The sequence below is a fragment of the Adelges cooleyi genome, unplaced genomic scaffold, assembly GCF_023614345.1.
Source record: "Adelges cooleyi isolate 19-005CV unplaced genomic scaffold, UGA_ACOO_1.1 ACOO_flye_CR_arks_rails_tigmint_CR_PRNA_21, whole genome shotgun sequence".
Taxonomy (NCBI): Eukaryota; Metazoa; Arthropoda; class Insecta; order Hemiptera; family Adelgidae; genus Adelges; species Adelges cooleyi.
Genome location: NW_026095871.1, coordinates 3,182,250 through 3,202,917, shown reverse-complemented (window position 1 = coordinate 3,202,917; position 20,668 = coordinate 3,182,250). Strand labels below are relative to the sequence as shown.

Sequence of the window (20,668 nt, the reverse complement as noted above, 5' to 3'; positions counted from 1 at the left end):
GCCGGGAAACGAGTAGGACCTGACCGACGTTCTTCGAAACAAGTACAGACTCTCATCTCAAAAACACAATAATTACCTACATACATTAAACGACACACTCACATGGTATCTGTAAATGTCATGTTCTGCTAAAGACCATCAGCTGTCCCTGGTTCCGTTTAAGTTATTTAAATTGTCACCTTCTAGACCTCGGTAATTTTTCTTTGGTTGTAAAACACGGACTACTTTATTTTTTACAAAACATTTTAACATTGTACTTGTAAATTTCGTACTTTCACAACTGTCAATGAAAAAAAAAACCTTTATTGTTCTTCTCATCTCATTATCTATTCTCCATGTTTCTGGTGAGTTTTGTCTCATACTATATACAAATCTACCCTTAACCCTGATTTTTTTCTACTCTGGTCTTTTTTATTATATACATTGTGCGTTGGCGGTTGCAACGAAAGGGTCGCGATAAATAATACCTTTGAAACATATAAGGTTGTTGCTGAAACTACACGATAGGTTTGCGGCAACAATTTTTGAAGGAAGACGAATAGCCGTCGTCGTTTTTAAATCATCGAAAATGGCAAGACAAGACGGGCACATCGACAACAGGTGAATGAACAAACTCGGCGGGAATCTGTATTTGACCCTGGGCTATTCCGGCGCTGAAAAAAAAGCGTGTGGCGAACACTGTAATTGAAAAAAAAAGTTTTGAGCTTAAATGACGACCATATATCATATTCCACGCGCTACTCCAAATTACCTAGAGCCGCGAAATCCGAGTAATAAATCCACCGGGGGAGTGTTGTGTTTTATGCGTGCTTTCATGGCAAATGAGCGATGTGCCCCAGCAGAAAGAGAGGTGGGTAAAGCGAAAACACAATATCAAACCCATAATTTTTCGACCCGTCGATGGGGGTTAAAAATACAAAAGAAAAAAAAATACATACATGTATGTAAATACTAGTAATAAATAAAAAAAAAATAGTGGAGATGCGCCGAATGTAAAACGCCACTTTGTTCTCTCGTGGAAATACTTATAAAACAAATCGAATACAATTAATGTCATATTAAAGGAAAATCAGTATTGGATTATTTTTTTGTTCAATGGTCTGAACACTACAAATTACAAATTTTATTAGAATGATCATAAAAAAAAAAATGATAATTTTTATTGTTTTAGAATAGGTGTTGGTATTATGGAATAGATTTTTATTATTTACAGCTAATACAAACAAATCAAGTCCCGGTATCTGTTTAACACAAATTTTCATTATAAATTGATGTCATTACTATTTTAAAACATCATGTCTTACAATAAAAAACAAATAGACCCGCTGTCTCATAATAAATACTTATTCTATATTCGGTGCATCTCCTCTAATAATTAAACCTCTAACGTTGGTCCTTTGGGAAAATACAGGGTTTTACTTAGCGTAAACCCGAGAAATCGGTTCAACGGTTTAGAAGGTATCGTGGATCCAGGAATAAAAATAAAAACACATAATTGTACAAAACAGTATACACCTTTTCAGGTCTGCATCGAAGCTAAAAATTATAAATGAAAGCAAAAACAAAAATCAATCACTATTGTCTAAGCACAACACTGTCACCGTTTATAGTCCGTCTTTCGATCTACCCTGGCTTTACCCTCTCCACGATAAATATTAAATCCAAATGGTTATTGTTTTATTTTTTTTGGTCGTCGGGTCGAGTGTTTTGCTTAACGTTAAACTACTTCTCTGACTTTACCATTAGCTCGATCAGCCCAGATCCTGTGGGCCATACGTCACAGTGAACCGTTCTGAAACGATCTCGCCCTTTTTTGCATGGCCGACCGTAAGTCGTTTCATCATCTCTACCATCGCAGCCGATTACACTCAAAGCAAATGAGTGATAGATGTGAAGGTCGGGGGGGGGTCGTTAAATTACACAAGGGGCCCTGAACGGACCGTACGCCCACGCACATAATGTATATGTATTAATTAGGAACGGTTGCAGACCAAACTTTAGCGTAGTAAAACCCTTTACCGAATCAGTATATACAAAAAAAAAATCACACTATATTTCCGGGTATTTCTCGTTTTCCACCCTCTCTCTCGCCCTGTCCCTATTTTGTCTTCTACACGGCAGTTTCCATTGCTCTCCGCAACCACTACACATCATAATACACAGAGACTCGGCACACACTGTAGGGAATTCGTTGGCTGAAAATAATAATCAGCGATAATTTATCGCGTACGGCTTGGCGCATACATCATTTTCGTGTCACCGCACTAATTATATACCTTGGCCGGGAAAACACATATACAACGGTCTGAAAAGTTGTATTTTTTCACTCTCCCCCCCGTATGAGTGGCGAAACGTGCGAGCAAAGAGCCGGGGAATCAAAAAGAGTGAGCGTTCTAATGGGAAGTGACGGGTTTCGGGAAAAAAGTAGTCAACGTCGCATTGCTGCACCCTACGCCGCCACAATAATATTGCACATGTACAGCCAAATACAGTAACAAGTCGAGGGGAGAAAAAATCAACCAAAACGGACCTAACCGAGACACTGTTTGGATTTTGAGACAATAATCTTTCAACCAGTAATTACATCTACTACCGACGGACGAGTAGATACGTTTACAGTGTCAATCTTTAAACGCCAGCTACCACATAGCTTATTATCTAACGCCGAAGATGTGAAATATTTTCTAATGAAATGTTTTGGGGATTCAAAACGTCCCGGCCGTTGGCGTAAAACCGCTAATAAATGTCGTTTCCGTTTAAATACACCAGACCGGAGAAAACGTGCTAGTCAACGGCAACCGTCTGTCAGGCTAAACCAGAACGAGGCGTTTCTTTTGCAACTTAAATGGAATTTGCCGAGTTCACGCAGCATAAACGTTTCTGATGCCAAGTCGTGTACCGGAGTCGGTTATTTAAAAGCGCACTTGATTATAAGTTTAAAACATGTTTTCGAGCAAAACGTATAAGTTCTTATCGAATCAAGATGTGTCAATTTTTCTTTATATACACCCTAGTGAACACTTGACCATTCAAAACTGTTGTAGATTCTGAACTTTTTACTCTCCGTTTTTTATCAGAAACCGTAAAAAACTTTTAACGAAATATTTTACTTCTATTTTTTCTGAAAATAAGCCCCAAATCACATGTGCAACGTCTAGTATGTGTTTCCATTATTCGACGGATCGAATAAGTTGAACAAATATTTTCCAAATACATAAATATCGATTTGGAGAGACAGTTTTTTTCCTTGTGTTGTTTACTTGCCGTTCAGCGCCGCCGCCGTCGGGTACTCCGAAAATCTAAAAACAATTCCAAATGTTTTTTTTACCCTTTTAACTTTTATAATCCGAGACCATACTCTTTCGGTTGGCGTCCACGAGCCTCGTGCCACTTCCGGTCCCATTACCGTTAATCATTATACATTATATGTTTGTTCGCAGTCGGCTCTGGTGGAAATTCAATTTACCATCAACCCGACCGTTATTATAATTATTATTTATCCGCGTGCCTTGTCCTCGCACTCGTTTTAAGTGGGCACCTATAAAAATAGACGACGTTATTCCACGAGAGACCCGGTCCAGCCAAACGTATAAAATATAATATATTATCAAAAAAAAAAAAAGGGTAACCGCCGTTCTTGTCCTCCACTTGTAGACATCAATACGATGCCGAAATAAAAGAAACATATACCCCTTGCATTAGTGTGCCGCCGGTATAAAGTGTGCCGAACCATAAGGTTTTCGGGTCCACAAAGGTTAGGTACATTTTAGGAGAGGCCATTTCTTATGATTACACGTCTTGACATGTAATACCGTTTTTATAATTTCCATTTCACAGAACTACTTTCGTTCGAGTACTTTATTTTTAAGTAGAAATAATCCTAGTAAGTAGTTGGTAATCTATTCGGTCTGGTCGAAAACCATGCGGCACACGAAATCGTCTACCTCTTAATTTCTAGCTGGTCCTGGTCCTTTCTAGCTAGTCTGCCAGATTAATCTGTCAGTTGAAGAAATGGGTACAATTTCCGGAATCGTGTTGACTCAAAAACCAAAAATGTGTAGCGTCGAGATTTGTTCCAAATTCGATTTTAACGAGGAGGGGGGGTATATAAAGGTACGGCTCGACGGCCGGCCTTAAAAAGCTGTACAGTTTTATTACTTTTTTATTATTATTTATTTTTTGTGTGTACACACAATCCGTGTCGTTTAATCAATAATTTGCGGATACCGCGTACCGCGATTGTTGATGTGTTCGTCTATAGGACCATTGACGCGTGGCTAATGCGAATCACACGGGTTTCCGAACTTGCGGGTTACAATCAATTTCAATACGATTCAAAAACCGCAACTTGTTAACCGCGTCAGAGGTACCTGTACGTTTTTCGGTAACGACAATTATTAGGGTTGTTCGGAAAAATACCGTCTACAATGTGCCGGCCGTTCGTTGGCTCTAAACTTTGTTTGAACAAGATGTGTATTTTTTTTTATGTCGTCCGCGTTGAAAACGCATGCATGTTTTTTTCGTTCATGTTTAAGTTGCACGTAAACGCGACAATTCCGCCAAAAAACTAAAACTGATTTTCTTATAGGTCGGCGGTTTTTCGTGGTTATAAGTTAAGTTAAATGTGGGTGGAAATTTGTACAGACTTGTTTTAATATGTTCGTTTTCGATCAATTAAATGTTTGTCTTTTTGCAGGTTCGGCACGATAGAGAGTGGCGCAGTGGTCGTGACGTACAATATGTCGTTAATCAACAACACGTTCGGGCGAGTGATGGCGCACGGCTTCACGCTGGCCAACTGGCACGAGGTCGTGGTCCAGGCCAACGTGTTCGAGGTGTTCGAACCGGAAGCTTTCTTCGAGTCCAACGCTCAACCGGCGGCCGGCTCGTCGTCGTCGGCGGTTGTCGTCAGCACGCATCTGACGTTCGACAACAACACTCTGGGTCGGGTTCCGGGCAACGGAACGGCTTGGACGCCGATCGTTCGGCTCAAGACGGCGGCCAACATGATGCGGGTCATGTACAACCGGGTGTCGGTGGTCACGTGCAATTGCACGGAACCCATGGTGTTCGTTACGATCGACGCCGACGGCAGCGACGAATCCGCGGGACGCGAACGCCAATTCTTGGAGAACAACTACTGTCGCGTGGACGCCGCGGTGTCCGGTTGCGCCAAGAACCTGACGGCGGACGACGTCGGTTACGCGGGGGCCGCCGAATTCCGTGCGATCGTCCGGTGCGAGTCCAAACTGCTGGCCGGCGTGTTTGACCGGTGCGTCCTCGACCAAAGAGACGTGAAAACGGTGGACCTCGATAGTAATTTTCGCATGTTTGGCACGTTCATGGGCCCAAAAGCCGAGCGAGGCGTCATCACCACACTCGTACTGTTGATACTGTGCGGGTTCGGTGCCGTGTGCGCGGTCAGTGCCATAACCTGGTTGAACGCCCGCGGTTACTTCATCAAACTACGGTCGCTGTTGACCCCGGGCGGAATCAGCGGTGGTCGGAGTGCGGGCAACTTGGGCAGGACCACGTCCGCGCACTCGCTGTCGCCGATTTCCGTGCACGAGTACGCCGAGTTGCAGAGGAACCGCACCGGAAGATCGGCCAACGACTATAACGGCGGCAGTATGGCGCCCGCCGTCCGGGTGGTCGTGTTCCAGGACAGGGGCACACAGACCGTACCGGAAGAACTGACGCAAGAAATGCTGCAGACGCTCCGGGACAAGCTGGACGACCCCGAAGACTACGCCGAAGCCCGGGACATGATCGAACACCTGTACGACCTGATCCGGGTGGAGGAGACGTGTTGCGGTAACGGCGGCATAGACTGGTACGGCGGGCTGGACGACATCACTTCGACCACTACCACCAAGGCCATCATCGTCGGCGGCCCGGACGGCACGTATTCCGGCGACGGCCGGCGTCGCGTGTCGGTGGGCATCGACGCGCCTTCACTCGAGAAACTGTGGCCGCCCAAAGTGACCGCCTCGAATCGCAAGTATTCGCGGCCGCCGCAACCGCCGCCCATGGCCGTCGGCGACGAATACATGGACCCGGCCGACCTGTACGCCGAATTGCAAAGGAACGACGCCGCAGGAGACACCTCGTCCGAGGCGCACATCTATTGCGAACTACCCAATTGATGAAACGACCCAAAGCATGTTCTCAACCGCCTTCACAAAGACTGTTCAAAACGAACGTCGACCCGCCGTCAAGATGTGTTTGATAACGGTATCGGTTTTCGCTAGAGACATTATTATTATTATAATTATTATAGCTGTTAAGTTTTTTTAGTTTTAATATTTCGTTTTAAGCGGACCGTTGCAAGTCCGTTGACTGATGATCGAATAAATAGATCCAAATTTTATATTATTTACACACAACGTTACTACTATTTATGATTGTATTTTATATTACTTTAATGTCTTTACGGTAGGAACTATCGAAACCCTTCCTACGCGTTTACGTGGCATATAGTCGCACCGTCGATGAACATTGTCATAAAAGCGCACAAAAATGTAATAAAAAAAAAAAAACCTTGGCGTGCGTGCGACCGACCGCCATTTAATTAAAATATAATTAATTATTGTGATGCTTATTATTACTATCCTTTTACTTTTACTATTTTTTTTGTCTGTTGTTGTTAGTCGTGTTTTATTAAATTTTGTGTCATAAATATTTATGAAATCCATAATATAATAATAAACATAATATATTATGAGTACCTATTATTAAATAAATACTATATTATTATGTTAAGTAAGTAGAATTATAAATATTATTGTACATAGATTTACAAATTAAATTATATTATTACGTTGTTATTTATAGACAAACATAAACCGAATGATTGTGATTTATTTTTAACAAAGAATAAAAAAAAAAAAAGGAAAAAGATTAAAAAAATACAAAGAACTACTTTATTTTTGTCTCGGTATAATTCCCGTCCGGTTTTAATACGGACGAGGAGTTTAATTAAAACCGGGTTTGACAACCGTCCGCAGAGAGACGTTCATTAAAAAGCCCTTGCCGAAATAACGCCACAGTATTGTAGCCAGCGATTGCAGCAGCTGCCACTGCTTGCATACACCGGATGCTTGGAATTTTCGTTTTTCAAAAGTGAAAACGCCGGAGATGCTTAGACACGCACCATACGGCTCGCCAAGCCGTGGACAACCCGCCGGGAAACACATTTGGGTACAAACGTGATAGAAAAATTACTTAAACAACGCAATACTCAAGGTCCGACGCTGCGGTGTCTCTGGTGTCTCTATTTTTACAAAAATCTCTCATTTGTCTTCCAAAAGTCCTTTAAAATTTTTGAAAACTTACATTGTTCGAATCCGGTGAATGTGACACTCAGAGGAGAAATACAAATCTAGGAAGTACGCTCGGTAAACTTAACGTACGTACTAACGATGACTCGAGCGAGTAGATAGAACTTGTTTTTATTTGTGTGTACTCTTTAGATGTTACCGGGGCGAATGACGTCACAATCAAATCACGTGACATTAACAAATCCGATAAAATAACAAAATAAAATAATATAAAAAGCGAAACAAAATTGAACGTCAAACGAATATTTCTTTCTTACTTTTTTTTCTATAAAAATAGGATTTGTCTCGGTGTTTACACTGCGGGCTTACAGTTGTCGTTGGAATACATTGTAGTTTTTGAAGTCAAAAGAAAGACCCTGACTTACAGTGTTCCTAGCCGTAGAGGTTATAACATGTTGTCGTATTATTCTACAATATAGAATATACATGAGTCAAATATTTACATTTAATACATTTTTTTTACAACACAACTCGTGTGTACGGATTAGATAACAAAATAAAAATAGTTAAGATTTTAAACAACGACTAGGTAGAAAACAGTCTTGTGGGAACATATTTTTATTCAAGTAATTAAATTATTAAAACTTACTATTTTTAACATTTCACCACTGTTGACCAAATAAGAAGTAAAACAACAATAATGAGAAATAACAAAACCAGAAAATACATTTTATTATTTTATGTGCACTGTTACACCAGGCCATTAATATACTCAAAATTTTTTTTATTTTATGAAAACACGGGTCACTTTTAAATGGTGCCATATTTATTTTCCAAACGGTAAACAAAAAATATAACCGCCGTCTCCGAGAGTAAACTGCACGTGAGAGCTTATAGGTCGGAGATTAAATTACTTCCCAGAAGAACCTGTGCACGCTGCACCGGTTAGGTTACGGTTTTCTCGGGACCGACGGGAAAGAGTTACGCCGTAAAAGTTTGCCGTAATCGAATTTTTTCCATCCTTTATTCGCATTAGAACGCCGCCGAGTCGAATTAATTTTGGTAGTATAAACTTTTGCGCACTTAACGCCACGCGACTCGATGCGTCTATGAGACCGTCCGTAATTGAAAAACGTATTTTGATAATATAAGGAAAGTTTTTCGATAACACTCGGACGATCCAAAAACCGAGAGAGAGAGAGCGAAAACCAGGTGGTGGTGGTGGTGGTAACCGACACGAAGATCATGTCACGGGGAGCACAGGACAATATTTACTCAGTAATACCTACGTTTCAATCTCGCTTAGAGAGTTGGCCTTTTGCGAACACACAATTTCCTTTAGCTGTGTTTTTAATACACATTAGGCGGTCATCCGTCGACAAAAAACGTCGCGACGGTTCAAGTTGTAGGTAACAAGACATGTGATTAACAACACAGGACTCTTGGTCGTCTTTCTTGGCGTACACAAGACAAACAGCAGAGTTCAATCATCTACACACTGGTCACGTGCGGAATTAACGAACACAATAATGGTTGGACTTGCCTCTGTTCAGCGTCGACGAGGCCTTTGGTTTTACGCACGAGACGACTTAGGCCGCAGTCTGATCCGAATAAACACTATCGCCAAACACCGAATGGGAATGCTCATAAGTTTCGGGTTAACAAACACACACCACAAAGGAGTACATAAAGTGCTCCGGAGTTTATCAAACATCAAAGAGTCATCATCGTTAATATTGTGGTGTCGTTCTAAGACGTTGGAAATTAATCTTACGCCGCCAGATGCCGGTTTGGAGTAGTCTGATAGACAATAAAATATTATTATTTAATTATAGTCAAATACAACTAGTAGAGTTTATAGACAAAATTTAGATAACTAAAACATCTTCTTCGTAAGCTAATAAAAGGTTAACGTCGTACAAAAAGTGACTGAATCCCAACAGAGATACATATTAACTAGTAGTTGTAGATTACTTTAGGTTTAAGTAAACGTGTATTTTTCGGGGTTGAAGTTTCTGTTAAACAGAAACTTTAAATACATTTTTAACTTAGTCGCATTCGCCATTGGAATTATATTAAAATTTATACGCACAAATTTGACAGTATCTGTAAATGCGGTCGTAACTTTTGGGCGATGCACACGAGGCGTCGCCTAAATTATTAATATTCAGACGTCTAAATGTGAGCCGATCAACCCACACAAGGTAAAAAATCTATAGTTTTTCTACTAAAATTTATTATTTATACGAGTTCGCTTGTAGTCGAATTCAATGCTGTATAATTCAACACTACAACACGTGTTTAGGACCCGCCGAGGACAGCTTCGGGAGAAAAAACGAGTTGCCATTGGTTTTTCTAGTTTCTCCTTGGTCAGAGCGCTTAGACGTTCCCAGTCGAGTTCAGGTATCCTCATTATTATTATTTATACTTAACCGTCACACGTGTCAAGATACTGTTAGTTGTCGACCGAACTAAACGGACTCTTATGCCCATAAACTAATTCATACCGTATATAGACACAAATTGCCCTGACTTAACGATTGTTTGTCTTGGACGTGTTAACCTATGTCGACTTGCGGATTATTAATATGAATATTATTGTTAAAAAACAGTAAGTCTCTCGAATTCTCATACTTATTGTAGTGACTCTGAATATGTCGTCCTACAGTTTAGACCCACCCAAGATACACTTATTGCGTTTTTTACATTTAAACGTAGATGTTTGAACGCACGAATTCGGGAAAACAAAATTTTAATGAACTCTGAATAGTTTGTAATGCGTAATGTTGGTTCTTTGTAAACTAAGGCTTTCGCCGAAAAGACATTAACTGAGATATGTAAATCTAAAACGCCGTTTCAAGCATCGCGATTTTCTATAAAGCTCATTTATTACTTTTGTAACTGTAATATTAAGACCCATTCACATTGACATCAAATAATCGCATACACTCCTCGAGGAAGAGAAATATAATAATATAACATGTAACAAATTATACATTACAACTCGAGTGTTTAATTTTTCGCATTGACATCCTTTAGGAATTCAATAGAATCTTTAATTCTAGAAATTCCAAAAAAAAAAAAGTGAACAACAATAACAGACTAATGATGATGATTCTTAACCACAATGTATTTTGTTGCCGCATCTTAATGAAAAAAAAACAAACCAAAATATTACATTTTTACAATTAACTCGAGCATTCTTGTTGTACAGTATTACTTTTCTCCTTCAATCTCTTCTTTTTTTTGCAACTTTTAAGAGGTACACGCTACAATTATTATTATACTTCTCTGTGAATACACAAGCTAACCATTTTTTACCTTCGTTTCTTAAAGTTTCCCAAGTTGACAATTTAAAACAAGACGGATCGGCAGTGGAAAGAGTAAAGTTTTGCTGGCAAGAGATTTACTTTTGAAATTTCTTCATAAATAAACACTAATGAGCTTTTCTTTTGCTTGTTTTTGTAATTTTAAGTTTTACCGGATTTAAACTACGGTCAACACGCATCATTTTTCTCAATGATCGCTTGGACGGTTTTTGAAGTTTTTTTTTTCCCCGTTTGGTATACAATCTTGCAGCAACAGCATAAGCATATCGATTGAAAAACTAGTAGTAAATACAGTCATGTTCATTTTTTACCAACTACAAGTCCATGTTTCAAACATTGACAATATTAAAGTCATGAAACTCTATACTGGATAACGTCAACTTAAACTTCCTTGCCTATCTAATCATTCCAATGCTTATTATGCTATCGTGAAGTGCTGCCATTGCAAAATAAAGAGATGCTGTTAGCGCGATGACAAGTGGCTTTCTATACGAGAAGTTAGCTTGACTGAGAGTCTAAGACTATTGTAGTTAGAGACAAGTATAAAGAAAGTAGCACATCATGGATACCGGTGAATTTCAAGGGTAAAGCTTGTCCGGGTTTCCTGTATACGACCGGCAATAGAGATAGAGAAGTACAACCACCGCAGTGTTGTGCACAACTATATGTCAAGCCATTCGTTTATACAAGCGACGTCTTAGGTACTTATAAATAATTCAATAGAACAGTGCGGGGGTGGTGGAAAGAAATAGCCGACGGCAATATGTTTTTGAGGGGAAATCGCCCAATGAAAAAATAAACCATCCGGTCCGAATGAATTTTGGATGAACGGTGGTCGGTACCGATTACACGCATACACTTAGGCGCCCCACCCTCTTGCCCATATACCGATGCTGATGTTGTTGTTGTTGCTAGGACACACGTGTCGCTGTGCTTAGACTTTGGAAAAAGTCCACACCGATTTGGGATGAGAAGAATGTCAGGATTAAAAATAATCGTGCGTTTCTAATACCGTTCTACCGAAGAAAACGAATGGCGTTTGTAATGAACACGACGACCTTAGATCCGTGTAATCTAAATCATGGCTGGCAAAGGCGTTTGTTTTTTAATATAGCGCTAACCGAAGACGGACGAATTGATATCCGTTCGCCACGACTTTGATGATGATGATCAACATCGTCATCGCATATTACAATCATAATAATAGTAAATGTAATAATAAACACATAAATAGTAATAATCATAACGATAATAGAATGTCGCCCGCAACGATGCCTCGCAAATCTTGGCTTATGGCCACCGACAGACAGTGCAACACAAAGCAGAAGATGAAATATATTTGCTCTCTAGACCTGTCTAGACGAAATGTAAGTAAATAGAACACATCCGGCCATAATAGTAATGCACTTCCACACAACAAATAACGCTCCATAAAAGATATTATTATAGTCGTGCGTTGGTTTACCTGTAATACGCTAAAGGCGCTAATTATCTATACAAAATAATATATGCAGTGATAAGTACCAAAAGGATAAAAATAACCATTTTTCAAAAACGATTTCTTGATTTATTTGTTATGTGTACCCTATTCCATTCGAACTTGGTTTACAATTTTTCTTCCATTTATTAAAGGAGATATTAAAATTAACATTCACACTTAGAACGCATTGAAAGTACAGTTTGTATTTTGCTCTTTATAAAAACCACTTGTGATTTATAATTCTTTGTGAATAGTGATTGTTTATTTATGATTCTCACTACTTCATATAATATGTTCACCTCGTGCAAAAAACTTAGCACTCAAATTATGCTGCTTTATTCAATGCTAAGTTTAAAATATTTAATATTTAATTTAAAATAGGTACCTTCTTTTTTATTAAGTTAAGGAATTTTTATTTAGCAATAACCTAAACATTAAAGCAAAAGGAACGGTCTAGTTCACTATTTCAAGTTTATTTTTAATTTTACTGTCGAGTCTCACACAACAGTACAATTTAAAATCCATGTTTTTTTCCATTCTGTATCCAATCGTATACTCAATTATTTTCATCTATGTGCAAGAATCCTGTTAATTTACATTGCCTTGAACCAATTAGGGCATTCAGGGTGAGTCCTTAAATTGAAACCATTTATTGACGGTACATTATATTGTATACTACTTAGCCAATTCATTGTTGTTGCAGCTGTCTAAAGAACTTTCAAGTAGATAAAAGAAAATCGTTGTCTTACTTGTATTGTTTATCTATACAAAATAAATACGATTAAATATGTAAGGCTTTACCGAGTTACTTGTCTTACTATAATAAGACATTATTGATTTTATATAAATGTATGTTGAACGCCCATACAACTTTGTTTAGCCAGACAAAATTAACAGTAACCATTAAAAGAGAGCAACAGAAACGCCGTGGATATTTGATAATTTTAAACAAACATTCACCGAAGAAACTTAATTAAAATCTTTAAAAATTGGAGCACTCTGTGTAGTATTATCTCGTATATTTGTTTATTCTGTCGCGACAGTTAATATGTTAAAATTATTATTTTAATTATTATTACACATTTTTTTTGTATTATTAATAATTATTATTAGTAAATACAATGTACGTAGAGCTTAAAGATATTTAATAAAATTATTTATGTAAATTGGTATTTCTAAAGTTACGTTGCTGTGTGTGTTTATTTAATGATGTGATGACATATTATTATCATTTATTCGACTAATGTTTTTTTTAAGTACAAGTATAAATCATAAAATAAACCGCTTTAAAAAGAATACGAAATTAATATAAATGTTTTATTATACTTACAAAAGAATTAAGTTAAAGAAAAAAAGCACCAAAGACATTTTGTTAGAGAAAAGTTTTGATTAAACAGATTTCAGGTCGCATAAGTGGTAGCAGATTTCTGAACATAATTCGAAAAAAGTTATAATAGTTTATTAAACTTAATTTAAAATTTTAATTACAATGTCGACAGATATATGGTACGCAAGACGTTAAATAATGTAAACATTTTAAGACAAAATTTAGTCATTTTTTATAAACAAGATATCTAAATGCGTCATAGAATGTACGACCACGTGTTAGCTGATTCCCTAGTATATTTTAGAAAACTGTTATTAAAATAAATTAAAATAATTGTTGCTGAGATTTGTAAAAGCTGTAAGTTAAAAAATAGCCACAATCGTAATTAATAGGCATTTGGTACTTATAAGAGATTTAACTTGACATTTTTTTGCGGGTTTTAATTAAATGAAAATATTAGGGTACAGTCCGTTATAATTGTTGTGAGATATCATTTATCATTTCGTTAATAGATGTTAATTAATAATATTTATAAAGCTACGCCGTTATACAGTCGTTAAACTTTTAATTATAATTAATTTTAGTATTATTATAACTTATTTATTTAACGAGTTGCGAGGTAAACAAATTAAGCGTTGTTTTTTTATATTTTTTTGGAAATTTAATATTTGTTCGATAGTTTGCGTGACTCTTAATGGATTTGATACTGACTCGTGATTATAGTGTAATTATTAGACCAAACCAAATATACCAACCAAGCCATCGCTTGAATTTTGGGCCAAAATGTATACTCTTTCTAAAGATTATAATTAATTCTGAACGATGACCTAAGTACATCTAATACATTTTACGGTATTTGTTTACGTCCATACTTACACACTACCATGGTAATTGAGATTAATCAACGATAAAATTACAAAGATTAATTTTTTTAATTTAACGCGCACACACACAAGTAATAAACAGTAGAGTTTTTATTACCGTGTTGTGGAGGTAATAAAATTGAGCTAATAATGTTGGATTTTTTTTTTAAATGAGCTCTCCGAGTTGTGCGAACCGCATGGAATTTCAGGGAATAATTCACTTGTGGCTTAAGGTACTTGCCAAATAACAGACATGATAATATTGTCGTGCGCTCGCTGAATCCACGAAGAATTAATTACAGGGTGGGCAATCGTTGTGCGCCTCATTAATATCACACGCGTCATTGGCTACAACATCAGCTAGTGAGCACTTAGTGGAGCACATAGAGTACATGGCGGTAATTGACTGGACGTACGGTACACAATATTAATTATCGTCGCAGACAGGTGTAAGTCGGTTGGCCGCGACAAGGCTAGTTTTGAATATTCGCCACGGTCGAATAGCGGATTTAAAAGCGTCTACAGCTGGTGACCAGAACCGGACGACCAGCGAGGAGGACATGGCATAAGGCAAAAGGTGGAATTAATGAAAAAGTGCGTGACCCGTGACACCACCTGTCGGCCGCCGATCTCGCGTCAGATCTGTTACGCGCTCAAACTGCATAAACGGTGAACAAAAAAAAAAATCTCAAAAAAAGGGTTTAAAAAAATCATTTCCGGTTACCCTCCCTTGACCACCGGTCTCGCCGGCTCCGGAACAAAGAGAACCCGAATACCCTTTCGACGGCAGTAGCACCGAATTAACCGTCGCACGCACCTGCAAAGATTGTCGCGGTTATCTTACGAATCGTAGACCTTTTTGCCCATCTTCCCTTTTTTTTTTTTTTTGCAAAGATCACAAGTGTAAGTAATTTATACTGAAAACAGCTGCCGCACGTTGCAGATGCTAAACGCCGGATTTTCGCCGTTCCGTATACCGTATAGCGTGTCCCGACCCTAGAATTAAATTTAAAAATAAAAATAAATATATTATAGCGTGATACTTGATACAACCGTCGCGGTAGGGTCTGTACGGAAAGCTTGGAACAATTTTTTATAATAACATACACGGTACACCGTCAATGATTGACTATCACTACGACTGCAAGGTCAGAAATAAAATAAGTTCACAACAAAAAAATAAGCAATAAGGTAAAATAAGAGTGTCACGTTTTGTTTCGATTATAAAACTTTGAAGAATGTCAATTACAAAAGCAAAAAGCTTATAATCCCACACAGCACATTATTGAAAAATAACATTTTTTTTTTAGAATTGCTTGACTAGTTAATAAAGATAAGATATTTCAGTAATAATATTTTACTAACTTTACTTTTGTCTTTAAAATAATATATTTTTTATTAAAACTAAAAAAAAATATCAATTAAATATTGTCATGTAACATTATTTTTTGTGGTATTGTTGTCAATTTCTGACAAGAAACAATTTTTGAAAATTTTAAATAGATTTTCTCCGACATACTGAATTTATTTCGTGTAATTTTTTTTTCTATATATAACCCGATGATGTTGGACAGAAATTTATGATTAAAATAACATGGTGGTGAGTGTAGGTACACTGACTTGTAAAGAACACTTTTAATTTGAACTAGTAAACCTAAAAAGTTTTCATATTAAACTATTACCGAAAACTTACCGCGAAATATCGTACTAAAAGTATAATAAGCTCGGTATATAGCTGAAAATAACCAATTTGGAAGTATATAATATATTTTACATCTGTCGAGCACGCGGAAATTACCCTAATAAACCCGGAAGCATAGCAATAAATACCACATGTACTGTAGAATTATAGTCTTCACCAAAACTTGTTTTGCATAAACCCCGACGAATTTGTTGATCGAGCTTAACATTGTTGCTAAGATTGCTGCACGGCGTCGACTATTACTTATGGTTTATAACTAAAATTACATTTTTTATTCAAAACAAGAGCGGTTCCTATTCTAAAGAAAATCAAGCAAAAAAGAGAGCCTTGTCCAACGGTCCAGGTGTGACTTGAAAGATTGCTTACCAAAAAACCCAGTTAAATAACATATTGCATATAGAAATTGTTTTCATTTGGATAATAAAAAATAAAATAAACCAGTATTGAATTTAACCGAATTCCAACATAATCTGCCTTAAAGTAGTTTTATACCCTTTTTTCACACAAAAAAAAAATGGATACCTATTGTTTTTGAAACTTTTTTTGGCTATTTTCATTGTACACCAACAATTATTGTCGATAGTATACATACCAGTTTGTTCAAAATACAAAATCAATTTATTTAGATTAATATGCAAAACAAATACACAAGTAATGTCAACAGAGAAGATTACAATGGATTTTACTTTACAATGTTTTCACTTTTAATCTAGTTAGTTTTACAAGTTTTTATTACTTTATAATACTACTGTTATCTTTTGCTAATATATGATCGGGTAAACAATTTATAAAAAAAAAACTAACTAGATTAAAAATGATACTACCATAATCATTATTATAACGCAACCGACTCATAATACCGTTGAAAATATACAAATTAGTCGCATTGTTATAATATATTCATGTCAATGGTTTCGGTAGATTTTCACAGAATTACTAATGTTGTAAAATAACGCAAAGTCATTGATCAGCGTATGCATAATACATTATAAGCAAATATACATAATCAAATAATGTATTGCAGATTTGCTTAAACTCAACTTTAAACTAAAATAATGGAATTAATATTACGAAGAATGGGAAAACCAAAAATATCAGTTTCTCCGAATTGATACAACAGTTATTTAACGTTTTGTTTCCGTTTTCAGATATTCAACATAATAATTATAAACCAAAATGTATAATTAGCACAACATGTTTCAAACAGTTATTCATGTATAAGCTGTACAATTATTGCTACATAATAAAATATATTATTCTATCTTTGTAATCAAAATGTTAGCGTACAAATAAGTTCGGCGAATTGTTCTGATTTGTTTTAATTTTAGTGCATACGAGAGTTATTTGAGTTATAACAATATAGTCAGACAAACGCCACTAAATTTAATAACGAATGGAGATGGGCCACCATCTCCTAAGCGAATACCCGAAGGTTTCCAAAAGTTGTACAATATGAAACTTGGCTGTACGTTTCGCATACTATAATGCACCTAATTCCAACTTTGCCTAAACGATATTAGTTGCCGTTGTTATTATTAGTGTGTATAGTTCAGTGCATTCGAGACAAGATACATTACTGGGCAAACTTCCTTTTACACATTACACACAAATATATAGATATACGTACACAGTACATTATTTCAGTATAACATAGTATACCTATACAATCAAGTCGATGCGCGCGTTGGCCTAAACAAAATTGCACGCAAGACCCATTAAGGAAGCTTTTACAAATGTAGTATATTCCGAGTACGTGGTCGCCTACCGACAATTATTATGGCATTGCATAATAATTTGACAGAGCAATTAATTTTAAATTATTATAGTTCAAAGACAAAGAGCAGAACATTATAGTATATTATACAGAACATCTGTATAATATACTAAAATCATTGATGTATGAACCAGATAAATCCGAAATTCTATAACACACTTTACACTTCACGCACTTAGGACGGGAATTCGTGTAACAAATGATCGATTCTTTGCTAATAATCAAGACACTTTTTGATACAGTCAAAGAAAGCTCACTTCTTCCGGATAAAAGTTATTTTCTTCAAAATTCAAATCAACTGAAATAAATGATTGCGCTACCAGACATATCAACAATGATAAGATCCCTTGCTATTGACAAAGAAATGTTGATGAAACGTAGTTAAGAGGCGATGACCACTATTTTATCAAGTTGAGTAAGATGGTTGGCATCGCTGATAATATTAATGCCAACATTTATATTTATAATTTTTTTCGCGTAAGGTTGGTTAATACTTTGAATAATACAGAAACCATAAAAACAACAAGTTTGTATACTATACAGTTCTTGTATTTATATTAAATTAACAATAAATATGTAAAAAGTTATTGCACCGATACAAATAAATAACTCGAGCTACACAGCTGACGCCTTGAACCGGTAACCATGCTTGTGGTGGTATTTTTCTGTTATATTCCTGATGCGACTTAATAACATATTGGGTAGAAACACGAACACGTGTCAGCACACCGCTTAAACTCCAAAGCCCTATTTTCTACGACTGCATTAATTTTCACAAACAGTTCAATGTGTAACGACTTGAAACGAAAAGTTCAAATAAAAACAAATTAATTTAGGACATTAATTATAAAATATTATATTGTTCGATATGCGTGTGATATTAATCAAAACCGTTTTCATGTAGGTACTTGGCAATTACACAAAATATGTGCATGACCAAGCAACGGGTGACCTTTATTCGGTTGCGGTTACCCCTTTGCGGAATAACAAGTTCTGGATCTCGTTTATTCGTGTAAAACGAAACAAAGGACAAAACATGCGACCAAAAAAAAAAAAAAACCATTACAACAAAATGGGTTAAATCATTATTTAGAAAAACAAACGCTAAACATCGTATTAAACAACAAGTCGGTTACGAATATGATGCAATACAAATTTCCAATGCGTTTTACAACTATTACTCGTACCTAAGTTTTTGTTTTTTTAATTTTCATTTTTCCAAAACACACAGTACAGCGCCTTTAAGATTCCGGTAAAGGTATAAAATGTCTCCGACGATCGGTTTAACGCGCTTGTTAATAGCCAATCACTCGCATTGAAATAAAGTGAAATTGAGCTTTAAACAAGGGCTGCTTTGGTTTTTATTACCGACATTCGAACTTGCATGCAAGTTATATTGCCGTCACGAGTTCTACGAGTGAGATCAAAAAGCAATTCTCTGTTTTATAATCCTGTGTTGCATCATGAAGATTATTATTGTCTGCACGTGAAACTCGACTTGATCAATAGTATTTCCAAGTCGACTCTCATTGCCTCTCGTCGGGCACTCAATAATCTAATAAGTCCTTAACAACCAAGCGTTTACCCGACAGGTGCAACAGTAGCTACAGACGGAGGTGGGTCGTTATTTAAGTTACAAGCTACTCTATAGCAGGCAGAGATTTTCCACGTGTTATTCACAGCTTGAGGTATGATTACCGTTTAAAGCAATACATCTTCCAATAACCGTACAAATTGTATTGTCGATGAACAACATTACGGCCAGAGTATTCAAGATCGCTGCGTTTTGTATTGTATCGAACGCACAAGAGCACATTTTATCAATGTTATTATGGATTAAAACTGTGTTTTCTTGATAAACAAATTAAATATTTAATTATGAATATGGAGATTTGTTTTTATATAATGTAAAGGATTTGTAAAAATTAAATGTGAGAAACCGTGCAATGTTAATTCCAAACCTACAAAATGAGGGCGAATACACTACAATGGGGATAATATTTTTTAATTAGTAAAATTGTACATCATAGCCAATTTGTCGGAAATCCATTTACATTTGGAGTTCACACAATGCAACATCAAACCCAATGAACACTGAAGATTATTTCATATTGGATCAATGTGTTGAATGTTTAATTAACATAATATATTGAACCAACACCCTCGTAAGCCAAAATGCAGATGTAACTAATTTTATTTCATGTAAAATCCTAGAATTTGAAGATAAAACGATATTCGTTGAATTGTATAATTGTATAGCCTTTAGCGGGGTTTAAACCAATTTTTCAAACTTTAACACGCCTATGAATATTGTTCAAATAGTGTTAACTTTGTGTTGCGTAAGCAAAATCTTAGCCTAAGACAACGTTTGAAAATAGTCTTCTAAAAAAAATATATATACACCTACAAATAATTAAAAATTTGTTCGCCTTCTCGTTAACATTTTTTTTATAGTTCTACCTCAAAGTTCAATCGTAAATTTCGCAACTTGTGACAGCCAAGCCGAACATTGAATTACCGACAAACCGAACTTTGGGAAATATCTATACAATACTTAGTTTTTAGTTTAAGCCGCAATCGAAAAGCTGGAAAAAAGTCGATTATTGAATTTTCGGTATTGCCCGACAAGACACATAAGATCTTTGTCTATTGGTTTAAACCCTCGCCTCCGCTATTTCAGACATTTCTAAAGTTTCTTTACCAATGTTTATTTTATTAAGAACACTCTCAGCCCCGTCCGTAGTACGACCAGTATTAGAAACCAGACATTATCGACGATCCTTTTGTTTTGGGCCCGTGGCAAATTACTACCTGGAGGAGAAGAGGGGCGCTGTGACGGGGATTCCCGGTATGCAATTATTTTTTTGCGGGCAAAAAACTTTTGCGATGGAAATCTCAGCGATCGCGCGCATA

At 36.5% G+C, this 20,668-nt stretch overlaps 2 protein-coding genes across 3 annotated transcripts in view; one reads left to right on the top strand and one right to left on the bottom strand.

Moving 5' to 3' along the window:
* The window catches only part of LOC126834902 (uncharacterized), a 61,545-nt gene extending 54,691 nt beyond the window's left edge, over positions 1-6,854 (top strand). The window contains exon 4 of the mRNA XM_050567115.1: positions 4,697-6,854. Coding sequence (XP_050423072.1) covers positions 4,697-6,146 — 1,450 coding nt within the window. The 3' untranslated portion in view covers positions 6,147-6,854. The remainder of the gene's footprint in view (positions 1-4,696) is intronic.
* Positions 1-20,668, bottom strand: part of LOC126834901 (E3 ubiquitin-protein ligase MYCBP2) — a 170,679-nt gene that overhangs the window by 95,813 nt on the left and 54,198 nt on the right. The window lies entirely within an intron of this gene.